General features: G+C 36.6%; 1 protein-coding gene across 3 annotated transcripts in view; it reads right to left on the bottom strand.

Annotated features, from left to right (window-relative positions):
• The window catches only part of ADAMTSL1 (ADAMTS like 1), a 464,565-nt gene that overhangs the window by 396,057 nt on the left and 53,601 nt on the right, over positions 1 to 14,907 (bottom strand). For all 3 annotated transcript variants that reach the window (XM_068552874.1, XM_068552875.1, XM_068552876.1), the window contains exon 3: positions 5,834 to 5,879. In XM_068552874.1, coding sequence (XP_068408975.1) covers positions 5,834 to 5,879 — 46 coding nt within the window. The remainder of the gene's footprint in view (positions 1 to 5,833; positions 5,880 to 14,907) is intronic.

The raw sequence follows: 14,907 nt of genomic DNA, 5'->3' as shown, positions 1-14,907 counted from the left end.
TCAGATTTCTCTCTGCTTTTAACCCACAAGAACTTTATCCCTTTCTTACTACGTTTGTCATATTTTGCCCTAGGATGTGGTTATGTGCACATCTGTCTTCTCTATCTACATCCGTTACCGTAAAACAGATGTTTTAAGACAGTGACCACATGCTATTTATCCTTGTAGTAGTGCCGTGCCTCACACAGTTGGCATTGAATAGTATTTGCTAAACAAATGAATTTGTCAAATCTGAGTTTGATTAACTGATATTTATTTCATGATGCCCAAGTGGTTTCCCTTTTATCATTCCTCTTATTTGTTCTCAAGAGACCTGGATGTGAAAAGCCAGAAAGCAGAGAGGAAACAGAGAGAGTCCTTATTCTGAAGTTTCAATCTGGCCAAATGATTGAAGTTTGCATTGAGGAACATTGAAAATACCTATTTTTTTGATGTGCATAATCCATACACTGTGAAATAAATAACTCTTGGTGAAATACTAATTGGTTGATTTCTGCTCAGGATATGTGGAACTCCTTAGCATTAGTCAGTGCTTAAAAAAATACCTTATCACCCGGGCTCCTTGGTGGGGCTAATGGCGGACTCTGGGAGGGCTCATGCCAAGAAGTACTTCCCAGAACTTCTACTGCCAGTGTCCTTGTCCTCACAATGAGAGACAACCACCCCCCACCTCTGCAGGAGACCCTCCAATACTAGCAGGATACCCTCATCCACCAGAGGGCAGACAGCAGAAGCAAGAAGAATTACAATCCTGCAGCCTGTGGAACAAAAACCACATTCACAGAAAGATAGACAAGATGAAAAGGCAGAGGGCTATGTACCAGATGAAGGAACAAGATAAAACCAAGAAAAAACAACTAAATGAAGTGGAGATAGGCAACCTTCCAGAAAAAGAATTCAGAATAATGATAGTGAAGATGATCCAGGACCTCAGAAAAAGAATAGACGCAAAGATCGAGAAGATGCAAGAAATGTTTAACAAAGACCTAGAAGAATTAAAGAACAAACAAACAGAGATAAACAATATAATAACTGAAATGAAAACTACACTAGAAGGAATCAATAGCAGAATAACTGAGGCAGATGAACAGATAAGTGACCTGGAAGACAGAATGGTGGAATTCACTGCTGGGGAACAGAATAAAGAAAAAATGAAAAGGAAAAAATGAAAAGAAATGAAGACAGCCTAAGAGACCTCTGGGACAATATTAAACGCAACAACATCCGCATTATAGGGGTCCCAGAAGGAGAAGAGAGAGAGAAAGGACCAGAGAAAATATTTAAAGAGATTATAGTCGAAAATTTCCCTAACATGGAAAAGGAAATAGCCACCCAAGTCCAGGAAGCGCAGAGAGTCCAATACACGATAAACCCAAGGAGAAACACGCCGAGACACATAATAATCAAACTGTAAAAAAATAAAGACAAAGAAAAATTATTGAAAGCAGCAAGGGAAAAATGACAAATAACATACAAGGGAACTCCCATAAGGTTAACAGTTGATTTCTCAGCAGAAACTCTACAAGCCAGAAGGGAGTGGCATGATATACTTAAAGTGATGAAAGGGAAGAACCTACAACCAAGATTACTCTACCCAGCAAGGATCTCATTCAGATTTGATGGAGAAATCAAAAGCTTCACAGACAAGCAAAAGCTAAGAGAATTCAGCACCACCAAACTAGCTCTACAACAAATGCTAAAGGAACTTCTCTAACTGGGAAACACAAGAGAAGAAAAGGACCTACAAAAACAAACCCAAAACAATTAAGAAAATGGTCATAGGAACATACGTATAGATAATTACTCTAAACGTGAATGGATTAAATGCTCCAACCAAAAGACACAGGCTTGCTGACTGGATACAAAAACAAGACGCATATATATGCTGTCTACAAGAGACCCACTTCAGACCTAGGGACACATCCAGCGTGAAAGTGAGGGGATGGAAAAAGATATTCCATGCAAATGGAAATCAAAAGAAAGCTGGAGTAGCAATACTCATAACAGATAAAATAGACTTTAAAATAAAGAATGTTACAAGACACAAGGAAGGACACTACATAATGATCAGGGGATCAATCCAAGAAGATATAACAATTATAAATATATATGTACCCAACATACAAGCACCTCAATACATAAGGCAACTGCTCACAGCTATAAAAGAGGAAATCGACAGAAACAAATTAATAGTGGGGGACTTTAACACCTCACTTACACCAATGGACAGATCATCCAAAATGAAAATAAATAAGGAAACACAAGCTTTAAATGACACAATAGACCAGATAGATTTAATTGATATTTATAGGACATTCCATCCAAAAACAGCAGATTACACTTTCTTCTCAAGTGCACACAGAACATTCTCCAGGCTAGATCATATCTTGGGTCACAAATTAAGCCTCAGTAAATTTAAGAAAATTGAAATCATATCAAGCATCTTTTCTGACCACAACGGTATGAGATTAGAAATCAATTACAGGGGAAAAAACGTAAAAAACACAAACACATAGAGGCTAAACAATACGTTACTAAATAACCAAGTGATCACTGAACAAATCAAAGAGGAAATCAAAAACTACTTAGAGACAAATGACAGTGAAAACACGACGATCCAAAACCTATAGGGTGCAGCAAAAGCAGTTCTAAGAGGGAAGTTTGTAGCTTTACAAGCCTACCTCAAAAAACAAGAAAAATCTCAAATAAATAATCTAACCTCATACCTAAAGGAACTAGAGAAAGAAGAACAAACAAAACCCAAAGTTAGCAGACGGAAAGAAATCATAAAGATCAGAGCAGAAAGAAATGAAATAGAAACAAAGAAAACAATAGCAAAGATCAATAAAACTAAAAGCTGGTTCTTTGAGAAGATAAACAAAATTGATACACCATTAGCCAGACTCATCAAGAAAAAGAGGGAGGACTCAAATCAATAAAATTAGAAATGAAAAAGGAGAAGTTACAACAGACACCGCAGAAATACAAAGCATCCTAAGAGACTACTACAAGCAACGCTATGCCAATAAAATGGACAACCTGGAAGAAATGGACAAATTCATAGAAAGGTATAACCTTCCAAGACTGAACCAGGGAGAAATAGAAAATATGAACAGACCAATCACAAGTAATGAAATTGAAACTGTGACTAAAAATCTTCCAACAAACAGAAGTCCAGGACCAGATGGCTTCACAGGTGAATTCAAACATTTAGAGAAGAGCTAAAACCCATCCTTCTCAAACTCTTCCAAAAAACTGCAGAGGAAGGAACACTCCCAAACTCATATTATGAGGCCACCATCACCCTGATACCAAAACCAGACAAAGATACTACAAAAAAAGAAAATTACAGACCAATATCACTCATGAATATAGATGCAAAACTCCTCAACAAAATACCAGCAAACAGAATCCAACAACACATTAAAAGGATCATACACCACGATCAAGTGGGATTTATCCCAGGGATGCAAGGATTCTTCAATATATGCAAATCAATCAATGTAATACACCATATTAACAAACTGAAGAAGAAAAACCATATGATCATCCCAGTAGATGCAGAGAAAACTTTTGACAAAATTCAATACCCATTTCTGATAAAAACTCTCCAGAAAGTGGGCCTAGAGGGAACCTACCTCAACATAATAAAGGCCATATACGACAAACCCACAGCAAACATCATTCTCAATGGTTAAAAAATGAAAGCATTTCCTCTAAGATCAGGAACAAGACAAGGATGTCCACTCGCACCACTATTATTCAACATAGTTTTGGAAGTCCTAGCCATGGCAATCAGAGAAGAAAAAGAAATAAAAGGAATACAAATTGGAAAAGAAGAATTAAAACTGTCACTCTTTCCAGATGACATGATACTATACATAGAGAATCCTAAAGATGCTACCAGAAAACTACTAGAGCTAATTAATGAATCCAGTAAAGTAGCAGGATACAAAATTAATGCACAGAAATCTCTTGCATTCCTATACACTAACGACAAAAATCTGAAAGAGAAATTAAGGAAACACTTCCATTGACCATTGCAACAAAAAGAATAAAATACCTAGGAGTAAACTTACCTAAGGAGACAAAAGACCTGTATGCAGAAAACTATAAGACCCTGATGAAAGAAATTAAAGATGATACCAACAGATGGAGAGATATACCATGTTCTTGGATTGGAAGAATCAATGTTGTGAAAATGACTGTACTATCCAAAGCAATCTACAGATTCAATGCAATCCCTGTCAAATTACTAATGGCATTTTTTATGGAACTAGAACAAAAAATCTTAAAATTTGTATGGAGACACAAAAGACCCCGAATAGCCCAAGCAGTCTTGAGGGAAAAAAGCAGAGCTGGAGGAATCAGACTCCCTGACTTCAGACTATACTACAAAGCTACAGTAATCAAGACAATATGGTACTGGCCCAAAAACAGAAATATAGATCAATGGAAAGAGATAGAAAGCCCAGATGTAAACCCACACACCCATGGTCAGCTAATCTATGACAAAGGAGGCAACGATATACAATGGAGAAAAGACAGTCTCTTCAATAAGTGGTGCTGGGAAAATTGGACAGCTACATGTAAAGGAATGAAATTATAACACTCCCAAACACCAAAAACAAAAATAAACTCAAAATGGATTAGAGACCTAAATGTAAGACCAGACACTATAAAACTCTTAGAGGAAAACACAGGTGAACACTCTTTGACATAAATCACAGCAAGATCTTTTTTGATCCACCTCCTAGAGTAATGGAAATAAAACCAAAAATAAACAAATGAGACCTAATGAAACTTCAAAGCTTTTGCACAGCAAAGGAAACCATAAACAAGAAGAAAAGACAACCCTCAGAATGGGAGAAAATATTTGCAAATGAATCAACAGATAAAGGATTCATCTCCAAAATATATAAACAACTCATGAAGCTCAATATCAAAAAAACAAACAACCCAATCCAAAAATGGGCAGAAGACCTAAACAGACATTTCTCCAAAGAAGACATACAGATGGCCAAAAAGCACATGAAAAGCTGCTCAACATCACTAATTATTAGAGAAATGCAAATCAAAACTACAATGAGGTATCACCTCACACCAGTTAGAATGGGCATCATCAGAAAATCTACAAACAACAAATGCTGGAGAGGGTGTGGAGAAAAGGGAACCCTCTTGCACTGTTGGTGGGAATGTAAATTGATACAGCCACTATGGAGAACAGTATGGAGGTTCCTTAAAAAACTATAAATAGAATTACCATATGACCCTGCAATCCCACTACTGGGCATATACCCAGAGAAAACCATAGTTGTAAAAGCCACATGCACCCCAATGTTCATTGCAGCACTATTTACAATAGCCAGCTCATGGAAGCAACCTAAATGCCCATCAACAGACGAATGGATAAAGAAGATGTGGTACATATATATAATGGAATATTACTCAGTCATGGAAAGGAACGAAATTGGGTCATTTGTTGAGTCGTGGATGCATCTAGAGACTGTCATACAGAGTGAAGTAAGTCAGAAAGAGAAAAACAAATATCGTATATTAACACATATATGTGGAACCTAGAAAATGGTACAGATGAACCGGTTTGCAGGGCAGAAATTGAGACACAGATGCAGAGAACAAACGTATGGACACCAAGGGGGGAAAGCGGCGCAGGGGTGGGGGTGGTGGTGGGAGGAATTGGGAGATTGGGATTGACATGTATACACTGATGTGTATAAAATGGATGACTACTAAAAACCTGCTGTATAAAAAAATAAATAAAATTAAATAAAAAAAAAATACCTTATCATAATCATAGAACCTTAATACTTACCACATTACTGCATGTTCTATATCGGATATTTCTTCCCTCACAGCTCCTAGAAAAAACAACAACAACTCATTATTACCTATGAAGGGCCCAAAATTTTAACTGTTTTGTTATAAAAACCATTTCCTCTCAATACCAATATAAAAGCCTCTCCTTTCTTCTGAGTATGCTCTTAGAGGAATTACTATCAAATGTTAAATTGAGCAGATCTAAAGGAGTTGTATACATAAATTGATTTCTCTATGAGGGTTGAAACTAAGCATTAGTTTTGCTTCAAAAGTTGTCAAAGTAAGTACTTACAGTGAGTTCTTATTTAATCAAATAGATTTAATGCAAGGCTTTCTGAAAAATATTAATATTAAATGAATCCTCTCTTAATTATTTCTGGTATAAAACTAAAGATAGGTTTCACTAATACGATAGATCTTACATTTAGAATATGATAAAAATTGGACTTAACATTCAACATGGCTTTTAAAATTACACATCTAAGAATATGAAAGTTATAATTCTTAAAGAATTATCTTCATTTCTAAAGTATATCCTCATTGTGGAGGTTTTAGAAAAGAAAGATGACGCAAAAGAACAAAAATCCCCCATAGCTGTCTCATCTAAAGATAATCACTATTATTTTGATGTATTAATTTCTTTCCAGTGCAGAGGAAATAACATCACTTATACAATTTTATAGCTTGTTTTTTTTCCACGTAAAAATTTTTGGAGGTATTTTTCCACACTACTAAATAACTTTAAAGACATCCTTTTGAGAGCTACATACTATTCCATCAAATGATATAACTTGTGTAATCATTCTTCCATTTCTTGTCATTAAACCCCAAGTTTCTAACTTGGGGTTTGATAAGTGATCGTGTGATAAACCATGTCCATGCATATGTTTTATCCAAGTTTCTCACTATGTCTTTAGGAGAGATAAGTTTCTAGAAGGGGAATTACAGCGCTAAAGGGAATGAACTTTTATAAGGCTCTTGATAAATATTGGCAAATTGCATTCCATAAAGGTTGTACCATTGCATACTCCCACCAGCAATATATGGGAGTTTCCATTTTACTGAACTTTTGTGAACAAAAACAATCAATTTTTTATTAACTGTTCAATGATGACACTTAAGAACAGCAGTACTCTGCTCTTTCAAAATAAGTCACACTTATAAAAAAACAAGTAAAATGTGAAATTCTGAGAGAATGATCATACTAATAACTAATAGTGATGGAATTCCAGGTATATTTCTAAGTTTGTTATATGTATTAATTTATTTACTCTTCTCAAGAACACTGGGAGACAGAGTACTATCATTATACCCATTTTACAGAAGAGAAAATGGAAGCTTAGGGAGGTTAAGTAACTTGCCAAAATCACACAACTATTAAGTAGTAGTGCTGAGATTTGAAACTGAGCCATTCAGAGCTTACACTCATAACCATGATGCTTTACTGCCCCCTAATTCACTTGTTTGTTCAGCACACTCCCATTGAGCTCCTATTATATACTGGGCAATACATTTACTTCTGGGAATACAAAGAAGAATGAGCATGACTTGGTCTTCGTTATTAAGAAAATTATTCATATAATTCAGTGTAAAAAATGCTAGATAGTATTTGCGTTAGGTCTCAAGAACGTCATCAAAAAGAAAAATGTCATCTGAAAATACAATTACACAAAGGCTATCTTAGAGAGATAGAAAGGTCCCAGGCTTGAAGACTTGACTGTAACCAGATTGACTATATTAATATGCACTCAACAGTAGAATGTAACAAAGGAAAAAAAGGGCTGGCCAGAATCAGAGAAAAAAAGGAGAATGGAAGAGATACTAGGTTGCCAGTGCCCAGCCCAGCAATGTCCCAGGCTAAGGGCCAATGAACTTCACGTCCTCCCGATCCCCTTGGCTAGGCTGTTGCTATCACAGTCCAGATGCCTCACACTAACCTAGTTGATGCCAGTGAATTTTTTGCTCATCCCAGAAATATCCCTCATTTCAATGCCATGTTGATCAAAGCAATTTGCCAAGAGTGGTCTGTTTTTACATGACTGCTAAGAGGCAGAGGCGCTGGTCATGCTGACATGGGAATGGTCCATGTTATGGACAGTTCTACTTTTCACTGTAAGTTAATAAATTGGCATTTTAACTTGAAATATTAACCTCACAGGCCAAGTCATTGCGAGTCCACCTCCAAGAGAAGGATTTGTTCTTGGTGTGATTGCTGAAAAATATCAGGTTTCTGAGTTTAAAAAGATGAGAGCTAGGCTCCAGTTGATGGTAAATTTACAAGGTAATTAATGCTATGGCCTGGAGGCCTTTGGTAGCATGCCACGTAGACATCAGTGTTGGCTGAATGTGATATGTTTTTCAATTTTGAAATTCCTAGTGCATATGTGACATACTGTAGTGGTTGAGAGTACCCAGTTTGAATGCAGAATCTTCTTTCTGGAATCCTGATTCCTTAGTTTCTATACCTCAGTTTTGTCATCTGTAAAATGGGATAATATTACTTATCTCCTGAGATTATTATGAGGAGTAGTAACTGAGATAATATTTGTGAAGCACTTCAAACAGTGCCTCACACATAGTAAGCATTATATAGACATTTAACAAATAAATTAATTATGTAATAGATGTAAAAATATAATAGATATTAAAAGAGGGTGAAGGGTATGTGGAGAAGAAACCATAGGCAAAGGAATAGAGGAATGAAAAGATAAGGTGTGTTTGTACATTTTCAAGCAGTTTGGTTGTGTAGTTTTGGGTGTATGTGGGGAACTGAAAGAGATTAAAAAAAAGCCTTCTAACTGTGAACTTTGCAATAGGCAGAGGGGAACCACTGAAGGTTTTAAAACAAAGGAGATCCAATGATGACTTATTGCCTTAAAAAAGTGAACTCTGGCATTAATCATGAAGACCTTAAAATGCTATGTTTTTCACCCTCCTTTTATTTTCTTTTCCTAACCTTATCTCCCTGAAAGGAATAATGGAAACACATCTGAATTAGGAGTTTGACAATCTGAGTCATAGACTTTGCTCTTCCGCTTGCATAAGCCTCTTGTCCTCTCAGGGTTTTTGTTTCTTCATCTGTCAACTGGATATCACTGTATATGGAAATGGCAGTGCCTAAAGTTGTTATCACCAACTGAGATAACTCACGAAAGTTCTATCCAAATGTCAATGGGGTTATTAGAGATAATGCTTACTAAAAAAATTAAAAAGCAGAAAAACATCTAGTTCGATAATTTAAATGAGCCTCTTCCCAGATATTTTAAACTATGAATACCTACTATGTATGTTCTAAAAGCATCCTTGAGATGGACCTAGAGATTATCATACTAAGTGAAGTAAGTCAAATAAAGACAAATAGTATATGATAGCACTTATATATGGAATCTAAAAAAATAATATAATTAAACTGATTTACAAAACAGAAACAGACTCACAAATATAGAAAACAAACTTACGGTTACCGAAGGGGAAAGGAGGGGGAGGACAAATTACGAGTTTGGGATTAACATATACACACTACTATATATAAAATAGATAAACAACAAGGTTTTACTGTATAGCACAGGGAACTATATTCAGTAGCTTGTAATAACGTACAATGGAAAAGAATCTGAAAAAGAATACATATATATAGATAGATAGATACAGATATATAGATATAGAAATACAGATATCTGAATCACTTTGATGTATGCCTGAAACTAACACAGTATTGTAAATCAACTATAGTTCAATAATTTAAAAAAAGCATCCTTGGGTAATAGGAAAAGTAAGTATATAATGTAAAAGATTGGATTAAATGCTTCTCATTTAGCAAAAACAAAACAAAACAAAAACAAACGGCAGTGGGGGAGGAGAGGGGTTCCCATGCTAGGAGGGGCCCACCCACAGACTGGGGATTAGCAGGGACAGGAAGAGACCTTCGGGGGATCGGGGGATCAGGGGATAAGAGGGGAATGTGGATACTGTTCCCCCCCCCCCACCAGCTCGGGCCTGGCGAGCCTGCTGAGGTCCCGGGCCTGAACCGCCATCCTCCAGAGCCCCCTCTGGCCATGCTGAGCCTAAGCCCCGCCCCCCACCCCACCCCCCAGGGCCTTTTCTGGCTGCACAGTTCCTGATCCTCAGCCCTGCCCTCCCTTGCCTACCCCTCTGACCCCCACCAAGGCCTTTTCGGGGTTTTTTTTGGGCTGTTGTGGTTCTGTTTTGCCTTTTTCTGTTGTATCACTTATATTTTTATTTTTTGTAAAACATTTTTAATTTTCCTAATTTTATTTTATTTTTATTCTTTGTTATTGTTCTGCTCCTTTTTATTTGTTGCCTTTCTTTTTTTTTGCCATGCTGCGCAGCTTGCGGAATCTTGGTTTCCAGGCCAGGGGTTGGGCCTGAGCTCCTGTGGTGGGAGCATGGAGTCCAAACCACTGGATTAACAGAGAACCTCAGACCCCAGGGAATACTGATCAGTGTGAGGTCTCCCAGAGGTCCTCATCTCAGCACCAAGAGCCCGTTCTACCCAACTGCCTGCAAACTCCAGTCCTGGATGCCTCAGGCCAAACAAGCAGTAAGACAGGAACACAGCCCCACCCATTAAAAAAATGAGACAAAAAAAATATGTTACAGATGAAGGAGTAAAGATCAAATACAAGACCAAATAAATGAAGAGGAAATAGGCAACCTACCTGAAAAAGAATTCAGAGTAATGATAGTAAAGATGATCCAAAATCTTGGAAGTAGAATGGAGGCACAGATTGAGAAAATACAAGAAATGATTAACAAGGACCTAGAAGAACTAAAGAACAAACAAACAGTGAGGAACAGCACAATAACTGAAATGAAAAATACACTAGAAGGAATCAATAGCAGAATAACTGAAGCAGAAGAACAAATAAGTGAGCTGGAAGACAGAACGGTGGAAATAACTGCTGAAGAGCAGAATAAAGAAAAAAGAGTGAAAAGAAATGATGACAGTCTCAGAGATCTCTGGGACAACATTAAACGCACCAACATTCGAACTATAGGGGCCCCAGAAGAAGAATAGAAAGAGAAAGGGTCTGAGAAAATATTTGTAGAGATTATAGTCGAACACTTCCCTAACATGAAAAGGGAAATACCCATCCAAGTCCATGAACTGCGGAGTCCCAGGCAGGATAAACTCAAGGAGAAACATGCCGAGACACATATTAATCAAACTAACAAAAATTAAATACAAAGAAAAATATTAAAAGCAGCAAGGGAAAAGCAACAAATAACATACAAGGGGATCCCCATAAGGTTATCAGCTGATTTTTCAGCAGAAACTCTGCAGGCCAGAAGGGAGTGGCAGGACATATATAAAGTGATGAAAGGAAAAAACCCACAACCAAGATTACTCTCCCAGCAAGGATCTCATTCAGATTCGATGGAGAAATCAAAAGCTTTACAGAAAAGCAAAAGCTAAGAGAACTCAGTACCACCAAACCAACTTTACAAGAAATGCTAAAGGAACTTCTCTAGGCAGGAAACACAAGAGAAGAAAAAGACCAACAAAAACAAACCCAAAACAATTAACAAGATGGTAATAGGAACATACATATTGATAATTACCTTTAATGTACATGCATTAAATGCTCCAACCAAAACACACAGACTGGCTGAATGGATACAAAAACAAGACCCGTCTATACGCTGTCTATAGGAGACCCACTTCAGACCTAGGGACACATACAGACTAAAAGTGAAGGGATGGAAAAAGATATTCCATGAAAATGGAAATCAAAAGAAAGCTGGAGTAGCAATACTGACATCAGACAAGATAGATTTTAAAATAAAGATTGCTATAAGAGACAAAAAAGACACTACATAATGATCAAAGCATCAATCCAAGAAGAAGATATAACAGTCATAAATATTTATACACCCAATATAGGAGCATCTCAATACATAAGGCAAAAGCTAACAGCCATAAAAGGGGAAATCTACAGTAACACAATAAAAATGGGGGACTTTAACACCCCACTTACACCAATGGACAGAGCATCCAGACAGAAAATAAATAAGGAAACACAAGCTTTAAATGACACATAAGACCAGATAGATTTAATTGATGTTTATAGGACTTTCCACCTGAAAGTGGCAGTTCTTCTCACAGGCACATGGAACACTCTCCAGGATAGATCACATCTTGGGGCACAAATCAAGCCTCGGAAAATTTAAGAAAATTGAAATTGTATCAAGCATCTTTTCAGACCACAATGCTATGAGATTAGAAATCAATTACAGGGAAAAAAAACTGTAAAATACACAAACACATGGAGGCTAAACAATACGCTACTAAATAACCAAGAAATCACTGAAGAAATCAAAGAGGAAATTAAAAAATACATAGAAACAAATGACAATGAAAACACAACAACCCAAAACCTATGAGACGCAGAAAAAGCAGTTCTAAGAGGGAAGTTTGTAGCAATTCAATCTCACCTCAAGAAACAAGAAAAATCCCGCCCCCCCCCCGCCAAAATCTAACCTTACACTTAAAGGAACTAGAGAAAGAAGACGACAAACAACAAAATAACTGAAGGGAAAGAAATCATAAAGATCAGAGCAGAAATAAATGAAATAGAAACAAGGAAAACAATAGCAAAGAAAATAAAACTAAAAGCTGGTTCTTTGAGAAGATAAACAAAACTGATAAACTTTTAGCCAGACTCATCAAGAAAAAAACGGTGAGGACTCAAATCAATAAAATTAGAAATGAAAAAGGAGAAATTACAACTGACACAGCAGAAACACAAAGGATCGTGAGAGACTACTACAAGCAACTATATGCAAATAAAAGGGACAACCTGGAGGAAATGGACAATTCTTGCAAAGGTACAACTTTCCAAGACTGAGCCAGGAAGAATTAGAAAATATAAACAGACCAATTGCAAGTAATGAAATTGAAAGTGTTATCAAAAATCTTCCATGAAATAAAAGTCTAGGACCAGATGGCTTCACAAGTGAATTCTAACAAACATTTAGAGAAGAGCTAACACCTATCCTTCTCAAAGTCTTCCAAAAAAATTGCAGAGGGAGGAAAACTGCCAAAATCGCTCTACGAGGCCACCATCACCCTGATACCAAAACCAGACAAAGATATCACAAAAAAGAAACTTACAGACCAATATCACTGATGAAAATAGATGCAAAAATCCTCAACAAAATACTAGCAAGCAGAATCCAACAGCACATTAAAAGGATCATACACCATGATCAAGTGGGGTTTATCCCAGGGATGCAAGGATTCTTCAATATATGCAAATCAATCAATGTGATACACCATATTAACAAATTAAAGAATAAAAACCATATGATCATCTCAATAGATGCAGAAAAAGCTTTTGACAAAATTCAACACCCATTTATGATAAAAACCCTCCAGAAAGTGGGCATAGAGGGAACCTACCTCAACATAATGAAGGCCATATATGAGAAACCCACAGCAAACATCGTTCACAATGGTGAAAAACTGAAAGCATTTCCTCTAAGATCAGGAACAAGACAAGGATGCCCACTCTCACCACTATTATCCAACATAGTTTTGGAAGACCTAGCCATGGCAATCATAGAAGAAAAAGAAATAAAAGGAATCCAAATTGGAAAAGAAGAAGTAAAACTGTCACTGTTTGCAGATGACATGATACTATACATAGAAAATCCTAAAGATGCCACCAGAAAACTAGTAGAGTAAATCAACGAATTTGGTAAAGTTGCAGGGTGAAAAATAAATGCACAGAAATCTCTTGCGTTCCTATATACTAACAATGAAAGATCAGAAAGAGAAATTAAGGAAACAATCCCATTTACCACCACAACAAAAAGAATAAAATACCTAGGAATAAACCTACCTAAGGAGGCAAAAGACCTGTATGCAGAAAACTATAAAACACTGATGAAAGAAGTCAAAGATGATACAAACAGATGGAGAGATATACCATGTTCTTGGATTGGAAGAATCAATATTGTGAAAATGACAATACTACCCAAAGCAATCTACAGATTCAGTGCAATCCCTATCAAACTACCAATGTCATTTTTCACAGAACTAGAAGAAAACATTTTACAATTTGTATGGAAACACAAAAGACCCTGAGTAGCCAAAGCAATCTTGAGAAAGAAAAACGGAGCTGGAGGAATCAGGCTCTCTGACTTCAGACTATATTACAAAGCTACAGTAATCAAGACAGTATGGTACTGGCACAAAAACAGAAATATAGATCAATGGAAGAGGATAGAAAGCCCAGAGGTAAACCCACACACCTATGGTCAACTAATCTATGACAAAGGAGGCAAGGATATACAATGGAGAAAAGACAGTCTCTTCAATAAGTGCTGCTGGGAAAACTGGACAGCTACATGTAAAAGAATGAAATTAGAACACTCCCTAACACCATACACAAAAATAAACTCAAAACAGATTAAAGACCTAAATGTAAGGCCTGACACTATAAAACTCTTAGAGGAAAACATATGAAAAAACACTCTTTGACATAAATCACAGCAAGATCTTTTTTGACCCACCTCTTAGAGTATGAAAATAAAAACAAAAATACACAAATGGGACCTAAAGAAAGTTAAAAGCTTTTGCACAGCAAAGGAAAGCATAAAGAAGACGAAAAGACAACCCTCAGAATTGGAGAAAATATTTGGACTAATTTCCAAAATATATAAACAGCTAATGCAGCTCAATATAAGAAAAAACAAACAACCCAATCAAAAAATGGGTGGAAAACCTAAATAGACATTTCTCCAAAGAAGACATACAGATGGCCAAGAAGCACATGAAAAGATGCTCAACATCACTAATTATTAGAGAAATGAAAATCAAAACTACAATGAGGTATCACACTGGTCAGAATGGCCATCATCAAAACATCTACAAACAATAAATGCTGGAGAGAGTGTGGAGAAAAGGGAACCCTCTTGCACTTTTGGTGGGAATGTAAATTGATACAGCCACTATGGAGGACAATATGGAGGTTCCTTAAAAAACTAAAAATAGAACTATAGTATGACTCAGCAATCCCATTACTGGGCATATACCCTGAGAAA

The sequence above is a fragment of the Eschrichtius robustus genome, chromosome 10 (genome assembly GCF_028021215.1).
Source record: "Eschrichtius robustus isolate mEscRob2 chromosome 10, mEscRob2.pri, whole genome shotgun sequence".
Classification (NCBI taxonomy): domain Eukaryota; kingdom Metazoa; phylum Chordata; class Mammalia; order Artiodactyla; family Eschrichtiidae; genus Eschrichtius; species Eschrichtius robustus.
This window is presented reverse-complemented; position numbering and strand designations above follow the sequence as displayed.